The sequence below is a fragment of the Agelaius phoeniceus genome, chromosome 1 (assembly GCF_051311805.1).
Source record: "Agelaius phoeniceus isolate bAgePho1 chromosome 1, bAgePho1.hap1, whole genome shotgun sequence".
Classification (NCBI taxonomy): domain Eukaryota; kingdom Metazoa; phylum Chordata; class Aves; order Passeriformes; family Icteridae; genus Agelaius; species Agelaius phoeniceus.
This window is the reverse complement of record NC_135265.1, coordinates 147,716,491-147,733,306: the sequence shown is the minus strand read 5'-3', so window position 1 is coordinate 147,733,306 and position 16,816 is coordinate 147,716,491. Positions and strand designations below refer to the sequence as shown.

General features: G+C 41.9%; 1 protein-coding gene across 4 annotated transcripts in view; it reads left to right on the top strand.

The window, feature by feature from the left end:
* Positions 1 to 16,816, top strand: part of ZFAT (zinc finger and AT-hook domain containing) — a 115,927-nt gene that overhangs the window by 28,583 nt on the left and 70,528 nt on the right. Inside the window, exon 1 of one of the 4 annotated variants that reach the window (XM_054630700.2) lies at positions 10,081 to 10,309. The exons of 2 other annotated variants lie outside the window; for them this stretch is intronic. In XM_054630700.2, the coding sequence (XP_054486675.2) occupies positions 10,291 to 10,309 (19 nt within the window). In that variant the 5' untranslated portion in view covers positions 10,081 to 10,290. Of the gene's footprint in view, positions 1 to 10,080; positions 10,310 to 16,816 lie in introns of those variants that run through there. One more of the 4 variants, XM_054630691.2, reaches the window with a different exon arrangement.

Genomic DNA, 16,816 nt, shown 5'->3' with positions numbered 1-16,816 from the left:
CCAGGCAGAGGCACTTCTTGGAAGCATCCCACACCGAGGGGTTGACACTGGTCTGTCTCTGTCAGCTGGAAACACAAACTTTGTACCTTCGGAGACGTGTTAATGAAATCTGGCTTCTGCTATGAAACAAAGAAATACCCCCGACCCTTTCCTGCTTAAATTGCTCTTAGAAAAAACCTGGTGTTATAGGATAGAGGCAGGAAAGCAAGAAGCAAATGCTGTCTTATCAAAAGATGGAATCTTTGAGGGGCAAAGGAGAGGGAAGATAATTTTGTAGAGTTTTCAGATGAGAGGCACTAGTGTGTATGTTGGTTCTTTCTGTTCTGCAGGAATTTCAACAGTGATGTTACATCTCCCACTAGTAAATGTATTTATATCTGCATTTAGCTCAGGCATCCTCACATCAGAAAACTTAGTGAAAACTAAATTAAGAAGTTGTGAGGAATCTTTTCTATCTATGTTCTTTATGCTATGATGCTTCTTGGTCAACTAAATTGATAGGTGTTTTGTAGGTTTTTGAAGCACAAATTTCCCAGATTTCCCCTTTCTGAACTTTTTTGACTTGTTGCTATATAAAGTTTTTTCCTATTTGGAATCAGTACATTTAGGAAATGGAAAATTTAGCCACTTCACATGCTTAGTAGAGAAAATAAATATTTAAATAATCTTGGATGGTGTTTGATGGTAAGAGTAAAGGTTTTGATATAGTTTTTCTTTTTTTTTTAATACTAGAAAAACCAATTGCATGTTGAACAATCAGAAATAGTTTTCATACAGATGTTCATCTTAAAACCATTTTTTTCTATTTATTTAGACTGCTTAAAGTGCAGATTTAAGGTATTGTAGCATAAAAACTGTGTGTGTATATATATTTATACACACACACATATATACACATATATATACTATATATATATATATATACATACATATATATATATATATATAGCAGTGTAAGAACAATCAAGATCTAGTGAAGTTTTTCCCACGGCAATGCTGATAAGAATGTTTGCTTACTAATGCTTCAACTGATAAGGCAGTAGTTAATATTGTGGGATGCAGAATGAAGGCTGCCATTCCTTCCATCAAAAACATCCTTTTTGATGTAGATGCCATTTTAATTAAACATCCATGTGTGCTGCTGTGTGACAGTGACCATGTCGAGCATTGCACTGTGCCAGGCTCTGACCTTTCACTGGCTGCTCTGGTTCTGGAGCTCTTGCACACATGGCCTGCATGCATGGGAACCACAAGGTTTGTCAAGGTTCTGTTGGTCCTTGGCTGGATGTCCTCCAGTGTGTCCAGATGGGATATTAAGAAATCCTAGAATACCAAACTTCCCTGAATTTTTGTTTGAGCTGCAGCATTTCTGCTAGAAAAACAGGTAAGTAAGGTCACACTAAAGTAACAACTTCCAAAGGCTTGATCTCAATGACAGCTCACATCTGTTAATTGCATTTGATGGTTGTTTTTGTGGCAGAGTAGTGCTGCTGATGTGGGACCGTGTAATCTATCTAAAATTGTTGTGACTGAAAGGCAGATTCTGACTCCATAAAATTCCATAACATCTGACTTCATTGATTTCTAAGGTGGCTTTTTCTGGCTCTCATTAATATGAATGAGATTATAATCAGGCTTCAGTTATGGTTCAGAATACATCAGAAGATAATAAATATGAGCAAATGTAAACTGTCATAAAGCATGTGAAGTGTCCACAATACATGCATGAGTTTAATCATAAATGAGTTTTGCAAAATTGATGGCTGAGCTGTAACAGGGATGAGTAATTTCTCAGCAGAGTTTCCTTGTATGAACATAAAACCAGAACTCATATAGTTTTATTGGATGTTTAAGTAGTGGTGTCTGTGTTACAAAAATAGCCAAGCCCAAACCCTTGCCATGGTGTGCTAACGAAAGGAGACTGAGCAGATGGTTTTTAGGGACTGCACTTCACGTGTTATGCAACTGTGCTGTTCTTCCAGAGAAAGAGAAGTGAAGCAGAAAGAAGTCTAGCTGAACCTTTAATGCTTAAACTTCTATTCATTGTTAACACAGAAAATTACTGAAGAAATCTCCAAAAATAGAGAGAGTATTCAGGTGTGCAAGCTACAAAATTTATTTGCTTTTACCCTCCAATTTGAACAATTATCTCATTAGAGCAGCAGACTTACAAATTAAGCACCCTCAACATGTTTTTATCAAAGGAGGAAGGGAAAAGGAATAATAAATCATTCTTGAATGAGGAAAAACCTTGTAGCATGGCCAAGAGAACAATGCCAGACAGAATACAGAATTGTTTGGGTTTGAGATACTGCCCAATGAAACCTGAAGATGAGAGCTTATACTGGAGGAGTAATAAAAAAAGAAATTCAAACAGCTTATTCCAATTAAGGAGTATAGTTGGAGTCTGTCAGCCCTAGTAAATGGTATTTAGAGAAGTGAAGTCACCTTCTCTTACACAGACTGCCTGTAGAATATACAATTCAGCGTTGTTATCACATTTCAGTAGCTGGAGTATTCAAAAGATAAGCAGTATTAGTGATTTTTAGGAAAACTGTAAAACTGAAAATGTTCCTTAAAACGTTTTGTGGTGCAATCTCGATACTACTTTCAAAATTCCTCTGTAAGAGAGAAGGGAAGGAGGGGTTGGTTAAAATACCCACAAATACTGTGCAGTGCATGTGTTTTCCTCCTTGTAAGGAGCAAAGAATGAATAGGTGGTGACTGGACGTTTTGTCAGTCAAGCAATATTACTCTGAAAAAAGATGTATTTACAGCTTTTCCCTGTCAATGGATTTTCATTCTATCAGCACCATTTATTATGTCAACGAGGGAAGTATTGGGCTGTGATAATGTGGAAGATGCAGAGATTAATGAGCAAATCAATGCTATCAATATGGCACAGATCCCTTAGGGTTTTTCATAAGTAGGAATGTGCTGCTTTAGAGTTTTGTTTATATGGTCACAGTGGTCTTATCAACCTCCTTCTGTAGTCACTGGGGAATTCTGGATGCTTCTGACCTTCCAGAAGCTATAGGCAGACAGACCTAGCTCATGGCATCACAGAAGGGTTTGGAAGGGACCTTAAAGGTCATCTAGTTCCAAGCCTCCTGCTTTTATCCAATCCATCCATCCATCCATCCATCCATCCATCCATCCATCCATCCAATTCATGTCTCTCCAATTTGGAGACAAGGATGTTGTGTGGGACAGTCTCCAATGCTTTTCCATTTCCATAGGTCCAGGTAAATTATGTCAGTAGGTAGTGGTGGTGGTGGTTCTCATTTTTCTGGGAGGGTACTTAATGTATTAAGTATTTAAATGATAATCTTGCAGAAAATTGATGAAGATTGAGAATTGTACAGCAATCTGCTGAAGTCAAACATATGATGCAATGTCTAACCAAATTACCATCACACAAATCATGGAGTAGCTGTCAGATTTGTATCGTTTGGGCATATCATGCTTGTCAAATTCCTCCTGTAGAGCTAATAAATCAAACCCAGCATGATTGGTGCTGCTTTTCCTCTCTGTTCCACTATCCTATAAATAGCTCCCTGTTCCATGAGAGCAGTGGCAACTTTCCCAGCAGAAATAGGATAACAAAGATGTCTATCCTCTACACCTCTTTTCGTGTCTTTTTCAGTACCACATAGTGGTGTGGAGAATATTCCATTTGTACTATGAATTTACCTTTTTTTATTTGGTGTGTATATGTATTTCCTCTTGCCCTGAATTACAGTAAAGGTGAAAAGAATGAAATCAGGGTGCTGTTTGGATATTGCGCTGCACTTTTTATACATAAACATAAATATAAATAATCTTCTGTTTTGACAGTCCTACATTTTGAAAAGCTTAAGGCAAAGTTTGCTTTCTCACATGCATTTCTATCTCAGTCCAGCTGCACAGTGTTCATTTTGTACTAGACTGAAGAAACAGCACATAATAGCATTTCTTAACTTTCATTTTTCTAATTTATTTCTTGTCTTATAGGTCCCTGTGTAAGAAAACAACCCCCAATCCAAAAGTACTTAAAAGAACAAGGAAAACTGTCATTTTAACCTGCACAGTGTTCCAGCCTGTGCTGCTGTCTCCAGCTAGTCTGACACCACCTACCAAAGGAAAAACATGCTGTACAGTTGTAATAGGATTAACCAGAATAAACCTGCAAGCAGAAATGTGATTAATACAGGGTATTTCTGAGTCCTGCAGTGACTATATTGCTACACTGAGAAAACCAGAGTCTTTATTAGAAGCATTTTCAGTATGTATATATTTTTCTGAAGTTATTTATAATTGTTGCCTTTCTCTCAGGCCTGCAGGAGATAATTTTTAAATTAACTGTGCAGTGTAATCAGTATCAGTAGACTATACAATCCTGAGATGTCAAGAATTATGATAAGCCTCATACTAAGCTCTGGAGAGATTTGTAACTGTGTAGTTTGCAATGCCCCATTTTTATTAGCATTTTCATTATAAAGTTGTTACTGGAAGCATAAAGTTAATGTTCTGTAACAAGAAAACAGCAATTATGCAGTCCTAAACAAGAACTCCACATTAAACATGGCAGATAAAAATAACAAGCAGATACAGTTACTGCAGACAGATAATGTGGAAAAAAATAATGTAGCATTTACAGGAAGGCAATGGTAACTTTTTTCCTTAAACATAGAGCTGATTGCCAAACAACCCCCTATAATTTCTGAGCATTCATCTTTGCATTTTCAAGTAGAACTTCCAAAAGTGCAGAGCATAAGCTCAAACTGTTTTCCCTTTGAAATCAATGAGAAAATAAAAATCTGATAATAATATATGTGCTAATTAACTTAAAAAAAAAATCTTAAACCTGTGTAGCTTTTGAGAATGCTCTCTTCTGTGTCCTCCCCCAGAATCTATATTAAATGGATACTGCTGATTACCTCCACAGCTGTAAATATAGCTCAAGTTTTCCCTTAGTGGAAAAACAGTTTACAAAACCCAGGAAGAAGTGCTTAATTACTTAACAAAGTTTAGTCTTTGCTCTCACTAAACAATGGTCCCTTTTCTTTTAAAAATAATGCAACACGTCCATGGGGCCGGATGGGATCCACCCCAGGGCTGTGACAGAATGGAGGAAGAGCTCGCCCTGGCACTCTCCATCATTTATCAGCAGTCCTGGCTACGTGGGGAGCTCCCAGATGACTTCAGCTTGGCAAATGCAACACCCATGAAGGGCTGGCAGGAGGATGTGGGAATTACAGCCTGACCATGGTGCCAGGGGAAGTCATGGTGCAAATCATTGTGTGTCACCGCATAAGGAACAATCAGGGCATCAGTCCCACCAGCAGGGGGTCATGCAAGGCCTGGTCATCCAAACCTGCTTGACCTTCTATGACCAGGTGACAATGTAGTGGGTGAGGGAAAGGCTGTGGGTGTTGTCTGCCTGGACTTCAGCAAAGCCTTTGACACCTCTTCCCACAGCATTCTCCAGGAGAAACTGCACAGCTTGGGCAGGTGCACTCTTTGCTGGCTAAACCTGGCTGAATGGCCGAGCCCAGAGTGGTGGTGAATGGTGACACAGCCAGTTGGTGGCTGGTCACCAGTGGTGTTTCCCAGGGCTCAGTACTTGGTCCAGCCCTGATTAGGATCTTTATTGATGACCTGGATGAGGGGATTAAATGTACCTTCATGAAGGTACACCAAAGGACATTAAGGACACCAAACACTGTGGGTAAGGACATTAAGGACATACATACATTAAAGGTAAGAGAAGGAATGTGGTCTGCTGGAGGTAGGAAGGTCCTGCAGAGGGATCTGGACAGGCTGGATTGACAGGCCCAGACCAGTTGTATGAGGTTCAATAACGCCAAATGCTGGGTCCTGCCCTTGTGTCCCAACAAAGCCTGCAGTGTCCCAGGCTGGGGACAGAGTGGCTGGAAAGTTGCCCAGTGGGAAAGGCCCTGGGAGTGCTGGTCAACAGCAGCTAAACATGAGCCCATGTGTGCCCAGGTGAGCAAGAAGGCTGGTGGCCTCCTGGCCTTGTGTGTCAGCACTGGTGTGGCCAGCAGGACCAGGGCACTGGCTGTCCCAGGCCACTGGCTGTCCCGCTGTACTCGGCACAGGTGAGGACACACCTCAGGTTCCATGTCCCTCACTGCAAGACAGGGATTGAGGTGCAGGAGCGTGCCCAGACAAGAGCAGTGGAGCTGGGGAAGGGTCTGGAGCACAAATCTGATGAGGAGCAGCAGAGGGAGCTGGGGATGCTCAGCCTGGAGAAAAGGAGCCTCGGGGGCACTTAATTGCTCTCTACAGCCTCCTGAAAGGAGGGTGTATCCAGAGGGGAGTTGGCCTTTTCTCCCAAGTAACAAAGGACAGGAGGTAAAGGCCTCAAGTTCCACCAGGGAAAGTTTAGGTATGGTATTATTGGATATTCACAGAAAGGGTTGTCATGCATTGGATCTGCCCAGGGAATTGTTTGCAAGCAAGCACAGGAAACTAAAATGTAGTAGAGTGTATGTCTATTGTATAATTAGTAAAAAACACAGACACATGTTTTGGGCTTTTTCCATTCTAAAGCAAGTGCACACAAAGTTGGAGATTTTTATTTTACACCGTTTCTTACAATACTTAGCTTGTTATACCTGTGTTCTGCTCTCTTGTTAGAATGCTTTATGCACTCTACTTCATAAAATGCTAAAGAATTTTTGTCTTAAAATATTGGTATATAATAAAAATCAGTCAGGTTGGAAATTCAAGCACTGCAAGGTCATTAAGTGTCTAAATCAAGGCTGTTGGCATATGTCTGTTTTTATCCTCTGTTGGTATTTTTTGCTGCAGATCCTTAGGTCACACTCACATAATTCACTGCTTTCTCTCACTGGACAACTGCCTCATTTAGCCAGTTATTGTATCTTCCCTCTCCAGCGCTTTGCCTCATTCTGGTTTGGGTGCTTATGGGACATTTATTGATTTGCTATTTCAACAAAAATTACTTTACTTTCTGAAATGCTCATGGGGAAATAAAAAAGCAAAGTGACACACTGAAGTTTAGGGTAAAGCCTCCCTAACTGAATATCTTCAATGTATATGACATATATATGACATCTAGGATAAGAGGAATTTATAAGTAATTATCACATTTCAGCACAGATGCTAAAATTTTCAGCTATAGAAATACGTAAAGCTTTTCAAAGCACATTGCAAATGCCACAGGGAGGAAGCAGAAAAGGAGGAACATGCAATTAATGAATGCTGGTTTTATATCATAAATGAACTCAAGAAAAAAATCTGTTCCTAATCTCCCTTCTTAAAACCTCATGTTTACCTCTCAACAATTTCCAGCTTCTGTAACAAACCAGGCAGAGTCTTGTGCTACACATGAGCCCCTGTGCTGTGTAGCCCTCATTCATATCTAGGTCAGGTACGTCAGCAACGCTGAATGAGTCAGAGATTCTGAACAAATGCAGTGTATGACTGTGGGATGTGAAAGATTCCCAGAAATAGCTTATGCAAATGGAAATGAAAACTGCACAAAGCAGTACTAATTCTAACTTTTGATTGATTTTATCACCTTAATTCTGTGGGGCTGCTCTAATGGAACAGCCAAGCAAGCTGCACTCTCATTTCACACTTGGGAATACACATCTTCAGTGAAATGCTTTTCCTATTTGTGAATAAAGCCATATAACTGGGAAAAGGAGAAGTCAGCATCTGCTGTGCCCTCAATAAGGGCATCCACACTCTGTTCATGGATTCCAGCTCCAGATGCAAGCTGAAGCCCTGTGCAATACTGAACCTGCTCTGTATTTGAACTTTGCATTCTCTAGCACTTGGTAGAGATTACTGTTGTTATTGTTGTTATTATTACTATACAATAGTTGGTTCAGGAGAAGCCAACTCATACCAGCCAGGCATGGAGGCTATGAGAAGGAGCTACTCAGTGGGTGAAGAGAAGGAACTGGGAGCTGTATTTGATAAGCACTTGTGTGTGCAGGAGCTTATCTGCAAGTGGCTAGAGAGACATCAGGGGTGAGAGAGAAAGCACAGAAAGCATCTGGAAAGAGCACTTGAGAAAAACAGGAAAGATATTCCTGTGAATGAAAACTGGGACTGGGACCTGAAAAACATCAAAAGAGGTCAGGCAAGGGGATGTGCAGGAGGGACAGGGAAAGCAGGGTGGTGTGGGCCTTGAGTTTTGTCAATAAGGAAACTGTGACAGAATGAGATGAACAGACTGGGATCAGGCTCCTGCTTGAGACAGGATCTGTTCATGGAATCACAGAATATCCTGAGCTGGAAGGGACCATCAAGGGTCACTGAAGCCCAGGTCCTGCACAGGAAGCCCCAGGAATCCCTGCCCTCCGTGCCAAGAGGGCCTCACAACCAATGCTGGTGATTGCAGTGCCCGGATCTGTGTTGTGTGTGGTGAAACTGAACTCTGCTGGTGATGAGTTACGTGGCTTTTGACATGATGCCACTTTGAAGAACTTGAGGGTACCCTCCATAAGGGCATTTTTATTTAAGCTGTGAAATTGTTGATTCAGAGCTGCAAAAACTTTACTTCATGTGGCTCTGTGACCTGGCCAGGCACCTCAACAGTGACAGCTTTTCTTTCTTTTCTGACATCCAACAGACAGACCCCTCCAAACATTTTGACTGGGCCAGGCAGCAAAGCTCAGCAATTCCAACTCTGATTTCTTGTCTTAGGTAAAGAACAAGCCTTTATTAATGTAGCCTTTTAAACAGGCTTGTGATTGTGCAAAGCAGAACTGTCTGCAATATGTGTATGTAAAAAGTAAACCACGTGGCACGTGGATGCTCAAGCAATGGTTCTATGTGAAGACAAGTGCTTTTCTTGGCAGGACAATCCACCCCACTTGCTGTAGTGAGGCTCAGTGACTCAAGGACCAGAGAATGTTCTTCCAATGCCAACGTAAGGGTGAATATTATTCATGTCCAAAAAAGAGCTCAGTCCTTTCCTTTCATGGGCAGTATGTGCCTGAGCACAGCTGTGCTTTCATCTTTATTGTTCCTAGAAGCATGAAATGTTCTCCAGAAGATATGTGCAGTGGGTGGGAAAAGGGAAGAAATGGGCACAAGGTAAAGAGGGCAGGTCAAGGCACCAGGCTAAAGATGGGTTCCCAATGTTGCTTCTCATGAGGTCAGAACACCCAGTGATGACTCTGCTATAATATTGCTCTGTAATTTGCATTTGGTCAGAGGAGACAAAAAAAATTTGTCTCCAACCACAGCCTCTGGAAAGGTCTGATCTTTCCCTTCTGCATTCTGCTCGGGTCTCTGACATAAATTTAAAGAACATGTTTTCCTAAGAGTTGTCTCATCTAAGTCATTCTGAGTAAGAGAAGCATTGCTGGGTAAAGTGTGGAGCAAAGCTCCATGTAAAGCTGGTGCAAGTTGTGACACCAGCAAGGAGAGGTGACTTTTACACACAAATGAGCCTGCTCCCTCACACCTGCCCATAAGCACCAAGGGCGTTTGTTCAGGCAGTCCTGCCAGAGTTACCTGTGGTGACACAGAGGACAAGGGACGCACACCCTGGTTCCCCATGATCTCAGCTCTTATCTGAGAGGAAGGTTTAAATTAGGAAGAAATCCTTTACTGTGAGGGCAGCAAGACTGCAGATTTTTGAGTCAATTAGACTCAAGATTCACAGGGAAGCTGTGGATGTCCCATTCCTGGAAGTGTTCAAGGCCAGGTGGGATGGGGCTCGGAACAAACTGGTTTAGAGAAAGGTTTGAATGAGATGGTGTTTAGAACCCCTTCCACCCAGTCCATTCTATGAGCACCTCGTATGTGCTAAAGTACCAGGCTCATTAAAACACATTTTACCCACAGCTGGTGAATTAAAAAACCTTTGGCATCCCGAGGCTGTGTCAGCCTGAGCTGCGCAGCCCCGGCCTCCGGGGGTCCTGGGACGGGCGGGGGGTGCTCAGAAGGGCATGGGGAGACAACGGCAGGGTGTCGCGGCTGTCCTGGGTGTCTCCTGTCTCGGTGTCTCTGTCACGGTGTCCCCATGCCCCCGATCCTCCTCCCGCCGCTCCCTCAGCCCGCGGGCGGTGCCTCAGGGGACGCGGCCCCGCACGGCCGCCACTGCGCAGGCGCCGCCCCGCCCCGCGGAGCCGAGCCGAGGCGCCACTGCCGTGTCGGCCGCGGCAGATTCGCCATAAGGCGCCGCACAGGGACCCGATTTTCGGTGGTGTTTTTTTTTTTTCTTTCCCTTTTCCCTCACTCTGTTTTCCAAGCGAGCCGCACTCGGCCCCCGGCGGGCTGTCCCGCTGAGCCCCCGCGGCGATGGAGGCGGCGGCTGCAGGTGAGCGGGGCCGGGCCGGGCGGGCGGGGGAGCGCGCATGGATCCCCGCGCGGCGGGCGGGGAGAAGTAGTTCCGGCGGTGCTGCGACCCGATCCTTCCGCACGACAAGTAGTTCCCCTAGTGGCGGCCGGCTCAGTGTCCATCGCCCCGCGCTGCTCGGCGGCCTAGGGGGCTGCGGGGGGCTCCAGAAGCCGCCGGAGAGCTCGGGTAGCCCGAGCCTGGGAGTCCTGCTGTGCCTCGGCTGCCCGTCCTGAGGCCGCCACTTAGCAGCGAGTTGGGAGCAGCTGGGAAGGAGCCCTGGAGCCTCTGCTGGTCCCGAATGGAAGCGTGGAGACCCCACATCAACCTCACGGGGTGTGAGGGGGCTGCAGAGAAGCCGGAGAGGGGATCTTTCTCAGGAACTGTACTGATAGGACAGGGAGTAATGGGTACGAAATGAAAGGGGAATTTTAGTCTGGATATTAGGAAGAAATTCTTTACTGTGAGGGTAGTGAGACATTGGAACAGGGTGACAAGGAAAGTTGTGGCTGCCCCAAGCCTGGCAGTGTTCAAAGCCAGGCTGGATAAAGCCTTGAGCAATCTGGTCTAGTGGGAAGTGTCCCTGGCCATGGCAGGGAGGTTGGGACTGGATGATCTTTAAGGTCTGTTCCAACCCCTTTCCATGCTCTGATTCCATGATTCTGTGCTCACCTGGGTTTGAAACACTCCTGAGGTCCTCTGGCAGCCACTCTAAATGGTGTTAACACCTCAAGGTCGAAGATGTGTTAAAGATGTTTCCACTGCTCTGTAATCTCAGGCCTTGGTGTGCCGTGTACTGGCCTGGCTTTCATTGGAGCAGTAACACTACCTCCAAAGTTACAAAGTTACTCAGAGGGGGCAGCCCCAGGAGTGCTGTGTTTGTGCTCTCTGCCTTTCACAATCCCCGTGTGCTGTTGCAGTACGAGTTTGTGAAGTGATGTTGCAATAATTTAATGCCTCTTAATTACCCTGTATACTCAAATTTGGCTTCTGGTTGTCATTCCACAAGTTAATGTCTTAATTTTTAGGATCCTGAGTTATTTCTACCCGTCCCACGAAGTCTTGTTGGATAGTTTACAGCTCAAACCACCAAAGGGGTAACAGCCATACTCTAAAACTCAGAAAGTTCAACTGCAACATGAAAAAGAACCTATTTATGTTGAGGATGGCACTGGAACAGGTTGCCCAGGGAGGTCATGGGGTCTCCTTTTCTGGAGACATTTAACACCCACCTGGATACATTCCTGTGTCACCTGCTCGAGGTGATCCAGCTGTGGTGGGAGGGTTGAAATAGATGATCTCCAGAGGTCCCTTCCAACCCCGTCTATTCTGTGGTTCTGTGAAACAGGATTTTATGCCAAGGAGAATTGCACTATCAGGAGGATAACTGAGTAGCAGAATAGCTAACAGGTGCTGTGTTAATTATGGACTATTATTGAAACATTTCTGGACTGCTTTATATCCTGGGATCCAACTTTCAGTGAGAAATAATTCTCTTACTACTAGTGCTACTAATAAAGTCATATTTATTCAAGCACATTTGTCTTAATAAAAAGTGTTCTGAGTGTGGTTGAACCCAGAACTGTCATGAGTGTTCAGTATTTTTGATTTTGCTGCTGCTGAGGTGTATCTGACCTCAGATGCTTTCCCATTATAGGCACTTACAAAAATCTGGTTCAGAGTATTTCATATGGTGCGTCCTGAAGTTGATGACTGATCACACATTTTGTGCTTCTATTTTGAGGGGTTCTGGGTGGTTTTGCTGTCTGGTAGTGCTCCTTACACATTTTGATGTTGTGCATTAGTGTATTTCAGTGGAACCTTAAGCAGTGTTGTGTTTAGCCACATGAGGGAGATCTTAGAACATGAAAATAAAAATGTCTTGCTATAAAGGTATCTACTATGGCTTTTTTTTTCTTAATGATGGAAATCTATCCTGTGTCTATGTTTGATAAAGTGATTATTCTAAACTGAAAATAATTTCCTAGTTATTTGAATATCCTATTAAATCCATGTTATAACCAAGTTATGAATTTTATATATTTTAACCAACAGAAATATGTGGAGACAGTTATCTTCTTTTAAAGAACTTTATTTAACTTTTTTCCCGGAGCATTTGTGAAGATGGTGTGTGTAATGCAGAAAAATACACATACTTTATTTTGCCATCATCAGTGGAACTCCAGGAGTTTCAAATGCAAGTTTCTTTTCACAAATACAGTATCAGCCTGGTTAAATGTGTTTGGTTTAGGTGAGAGTGGGCCTGGGTGAAACATGGGGAGCTCAGCAAGGCCAAGCTCCACGTCCTGCACCTGGGTTGGGGCAGTCCCAAGCACAAACTGGGACAAGGAAGGGACTGGAGCAGCCCTGAGGAGGGCTTGGGGTGCTGGTGGGTGAGAGGCTGGACATGGCCCAGCCATGTGCTCTGGCAGCCCAGAAACCAAAAATGTCCTGGGGAGGGGATTGTGCCCCACTGCTGTGCCCTGGTGAGAGCCCCTGGCACTGCTGTGCCCACCTCTGGGACCCCAGACAGGGGAAGGGGGCTCTTTGAATGCTGGAAAGAATGAGCTACATTAAATGTACCTCATGCAGTGTTCTTACTGCAATGTGCAAAACACAATGTCAGAAAGTACTGAATGATTTGGATATTAATTTTGTTTCACTCCTGACATTTCGTGTCCCTAACAGCGCACAATGGATGTTTAAATAGGGAAGAGTAGGAATGGGGCAGGCACACAGTGATGCTTGTCCAGAATATGGACTTAGACCTTCTTACAGGCTTTGCTGAGCCCCAGCCAGTCTCTACCAACTTGGTGCTTCCTGGTCAGCTTGTAAGAATTGTGGACACCGAGTGGATGTGTGCCCACCCTGGAGCTGCAGCAGCAGGGAGAGATCAGCTGCAAGGCAGGCAGTAGTTTCAGAAGGGTCACATCCTTCATAACACTTGGTTTTTTTCTTCATTTTACACTTAGCCTTTACTCCAGTCTTCAGTTACATCCTTCCAGGCCAAAAAAAACCCCAACAAAAAAACCCTAATTTATTTAACTGCTCACTTATGGAACTGTGCTGTGTTGTTGATTTTCCTTATTTCTGTACCTTTTAAGGATGATGATTATGATTATTATTATTTCAGTAGAGGAACAATATCCACAGTTGTAAGCCCAGTACGGATTTCTGTTTTTAATAGGTCTTTGGACCATCTCTTTTATAGGTATGTCTGTTTTATCTCTAAGGTTTTGTTTCTGAGGAGTGCAGTTCTAGCCTTGTTTTGAGTCTGTCTTTAAAGTGCTTGCTATAATTGAGAGATCTTTCCCAGAAAACCTCTCCAAACCATTATAAAATGACAGCAAATTGAGAAAATTATTTTGCTATGGGCTCACCTTTTTTGAAGGGTCTTTTTCCTATACAGATTGCTTTTTATTGCACAGGCTCTTAGGCAGGCCTGTTAAGGTTGAGATGTTTTTAAAATGTTGCTGCATTCTGCTTTTTATTTTTTAAGTTGCTAAAATTACCCTTAATGACCTGTCTCACTGTTTTTTTACCTTAAATTGGACACAATTTAAATCTTTTGCTTTCCTCATTTTATGAAACTTCTATGAAGATGTTTTCTTCTACTGAAAGTTCATTTCACTGCTATTTAGCTGTGCTAGATTTTTCCTTCCCGTTTCTAAAACTTTATTTGATGATTAGCATCAAATATGATGCTTTTAAATAGCCTTCATGTTGCTTTCAAGGATTTAACTTGTCTTGGAACTTTTTAGTTCTTTTTGTGGTTTGTTTTGTTAAAGATGCTTTTTATCTTTATCTAGTTTGCATTGTTGAAGTGAAGCATAAACATTTGGTTCTTTATCACTCTTTTAAGAGGGCTTTTGAGTAGTACTTTAATCATGGTTATAGAGTAACTCTCAAATAATGTCACTTTGAAAAGGGTCCTGTGTTTTACTTCTGATAAAGTCAAGAACTGTTTCTCCTCATGTGGTTTCCCTGTCTGCTTGCTGGGTGAAACAGTCATTAATGGTCTCTAAACGTTTAATCTTGGCATCCTATCCTGACCTGACATTTAACCACTCTGCATAAGGCTAATTAAAGCCTACAATGTATTGTTTCTGGCTTTGTAACCTCTTTTATCCCCTCCAGTGTGCCACAGTCATTGGTACCCCTGTGGTCAAGGTTGTTGCTTATGTGTAGTCCTTACACTGTACTTTTCTGTGCACTGTATTTAAATTCCTCAGGTATTTTGCTACTTGTTAAAATAGCCTGTTAATCAGATTTGACCCTAAGCTGTTTCTAAAAGGCCCTTTTTAAAAAAAATAATGCATCCTACTTTGTCCTCAATATTTTGGTAGTGGTAATAACCCACTGGCATTACAACAGTGGATATCAGAAACTTGAGTGCATGAATGTCAGTAATCCTTGTTTACAGCCAGGCATGCCAGCTCTGCCATTTCATTATTCTTCTTGCATTCTGTAGTAGCAGTTATGTTTGTTTTTTAAAAAGCAACTACAAAAACAAACCTAGTATGTAGGTTTGCTGTAAAACACATACTAATTTCTATGTTGTCCTTCATTTTTTAGTAGTCTCTGATTTTTACTGCTGCAAAGTGAATCACCTTCATCTTTGTAGTCTTTTACACTTCTTACCTTACCCTTCAGTCTTAATTTAAAACCATTTTCATCCTTCCTTAAAGTTTTGCTTGGGTACACCTGATGCTCTTCCATTTTTATTTCTCAACTTGTAATTTCCTCTTAGTTAGATACAGAGAAAAACCAGCTTAGTTCTGCTCACAATGGCACCATGTTGAATTCATACCCCAGGCACCTTAACTAATGTGCTTTTGGTTTTCAGTCCTATTTGTATTATATAGATCATAGAATTACATATTGTATTATATAGATCATAGAATTACAGAGTGGTTTGGGTTGGAAGGGACCTTAAACATCACTCAAGTCCACCACCCTGCCATGGCCAGGGACACCTTCCACTATCCCAGATTGCTCAGGGCCCCATCCAGTCTGGCCTTGAGCTCTTCCAGGGATGGGGCATCCACAGCTTCTCTGGGCAACCTGTGCCAGTGCCTCACCACCCTCACAGGAAAGGTAGAAATTTTAAAATATATCATTTCTTAGTCATAAACATTCACAAAATTCAGTGTAATTTAGCCTTGTATGCAGTGTCTGAGAGCCTCTACAGATGTAGGTTATTGAGTAAACTTCGTTTATGGCCTGGTTAGGAAATATGGTGAATGTAAATAAAACCATATTAAATGGGATTGATTTTAGCATCACCTTTTAGTTTTTGCAGGAATGCACCCTGTACTGACATTGCTGTAACAGTCTTCCTTAATGTTAAAATAAATTTTGTGGCACTGAACTAATGATAATTAAATTGCCCTGATTTTAGTTAGCAGCTGAGAGCAAGAACAGTCATGGTCAGGGGCTCCTCTTCTTTGCTTGAATGCTTCCTGCATGGCTGGTTTTGTCTCACCAGTCATTTTGTGCTGGTGTATTAAGAAACTGTTGCTTACTGTTTAGAATTGCCCAAATTCAGATTAAAGCAGCCCTAAAATAGCTTTTGATTCTGCAGCTGCCACTTCCAGTACGGTTGATTTGTTAGTTTTGAGCACAGGGTTTGTGTGGTGCTGCTGTTCTAATGGTAGCAAATAGTTTGTTTTGTAGACTTTATATACTTCTTTTTTCTTTAACATTTACCAAGGATAATGCTTCTGATTCAGAGATGTGCTTTAATATTGGATATTAATTTATTGATGAATCAAAATAGAAAAAATAGCCAGAAACCAGCACTGATTTACCTAATTTTTTCTTTAAGAAATAAAATTACTTCATGCCAGCATCTTTATGAAAATAATGATTAAAATATTATGTGATCTAGAAAGTATATTTTAAGTAAAACAACAACAATGGCAGAAAAAAACCCCTACAAAAAACATGAAACCAACAAACAAGTATCCTGAAGGTGAAGCAATAAAATTCAGAAATACACTGTAACGTGTTTGTGAAAATTTTGGATGTTTGAAATTGCTTTGAAAATGAAAAGCCTCTAACATGCTCAGAGGAGCAAGATCTGATAAGTAAAATATTTTTAAAGTATTTGATAGTAGTACAGGATATCATAATTTCTTCTCCTGTATTTGCCCATTCTTTTATGCTCAGTTGAAATGTTTTATTACTAAGAAATAGTGTTGCTTGTCTTAAACAAAAGTTATTGGCTTTTTACATGCTGCTTTCATATTAACTGCTACCTCACATTTCATTGCTTCTACCTAAACAGAAAAAGTCTTGTTTATTGTTCTTGGACACTTCAATATCTTACATGTTCAACCTTCGTGTGTGAAAAGTTCTTTTACAAAACAAATAATTTAGTTGGAATAGCTGTGCCCACTTTTTCCACTTTTTATTGTACTTGATATCTGTACAGAAACAGCAGAAAGAGGAAAGAAAAACCAAAACAAAAAGCCCAACAAGACCAAG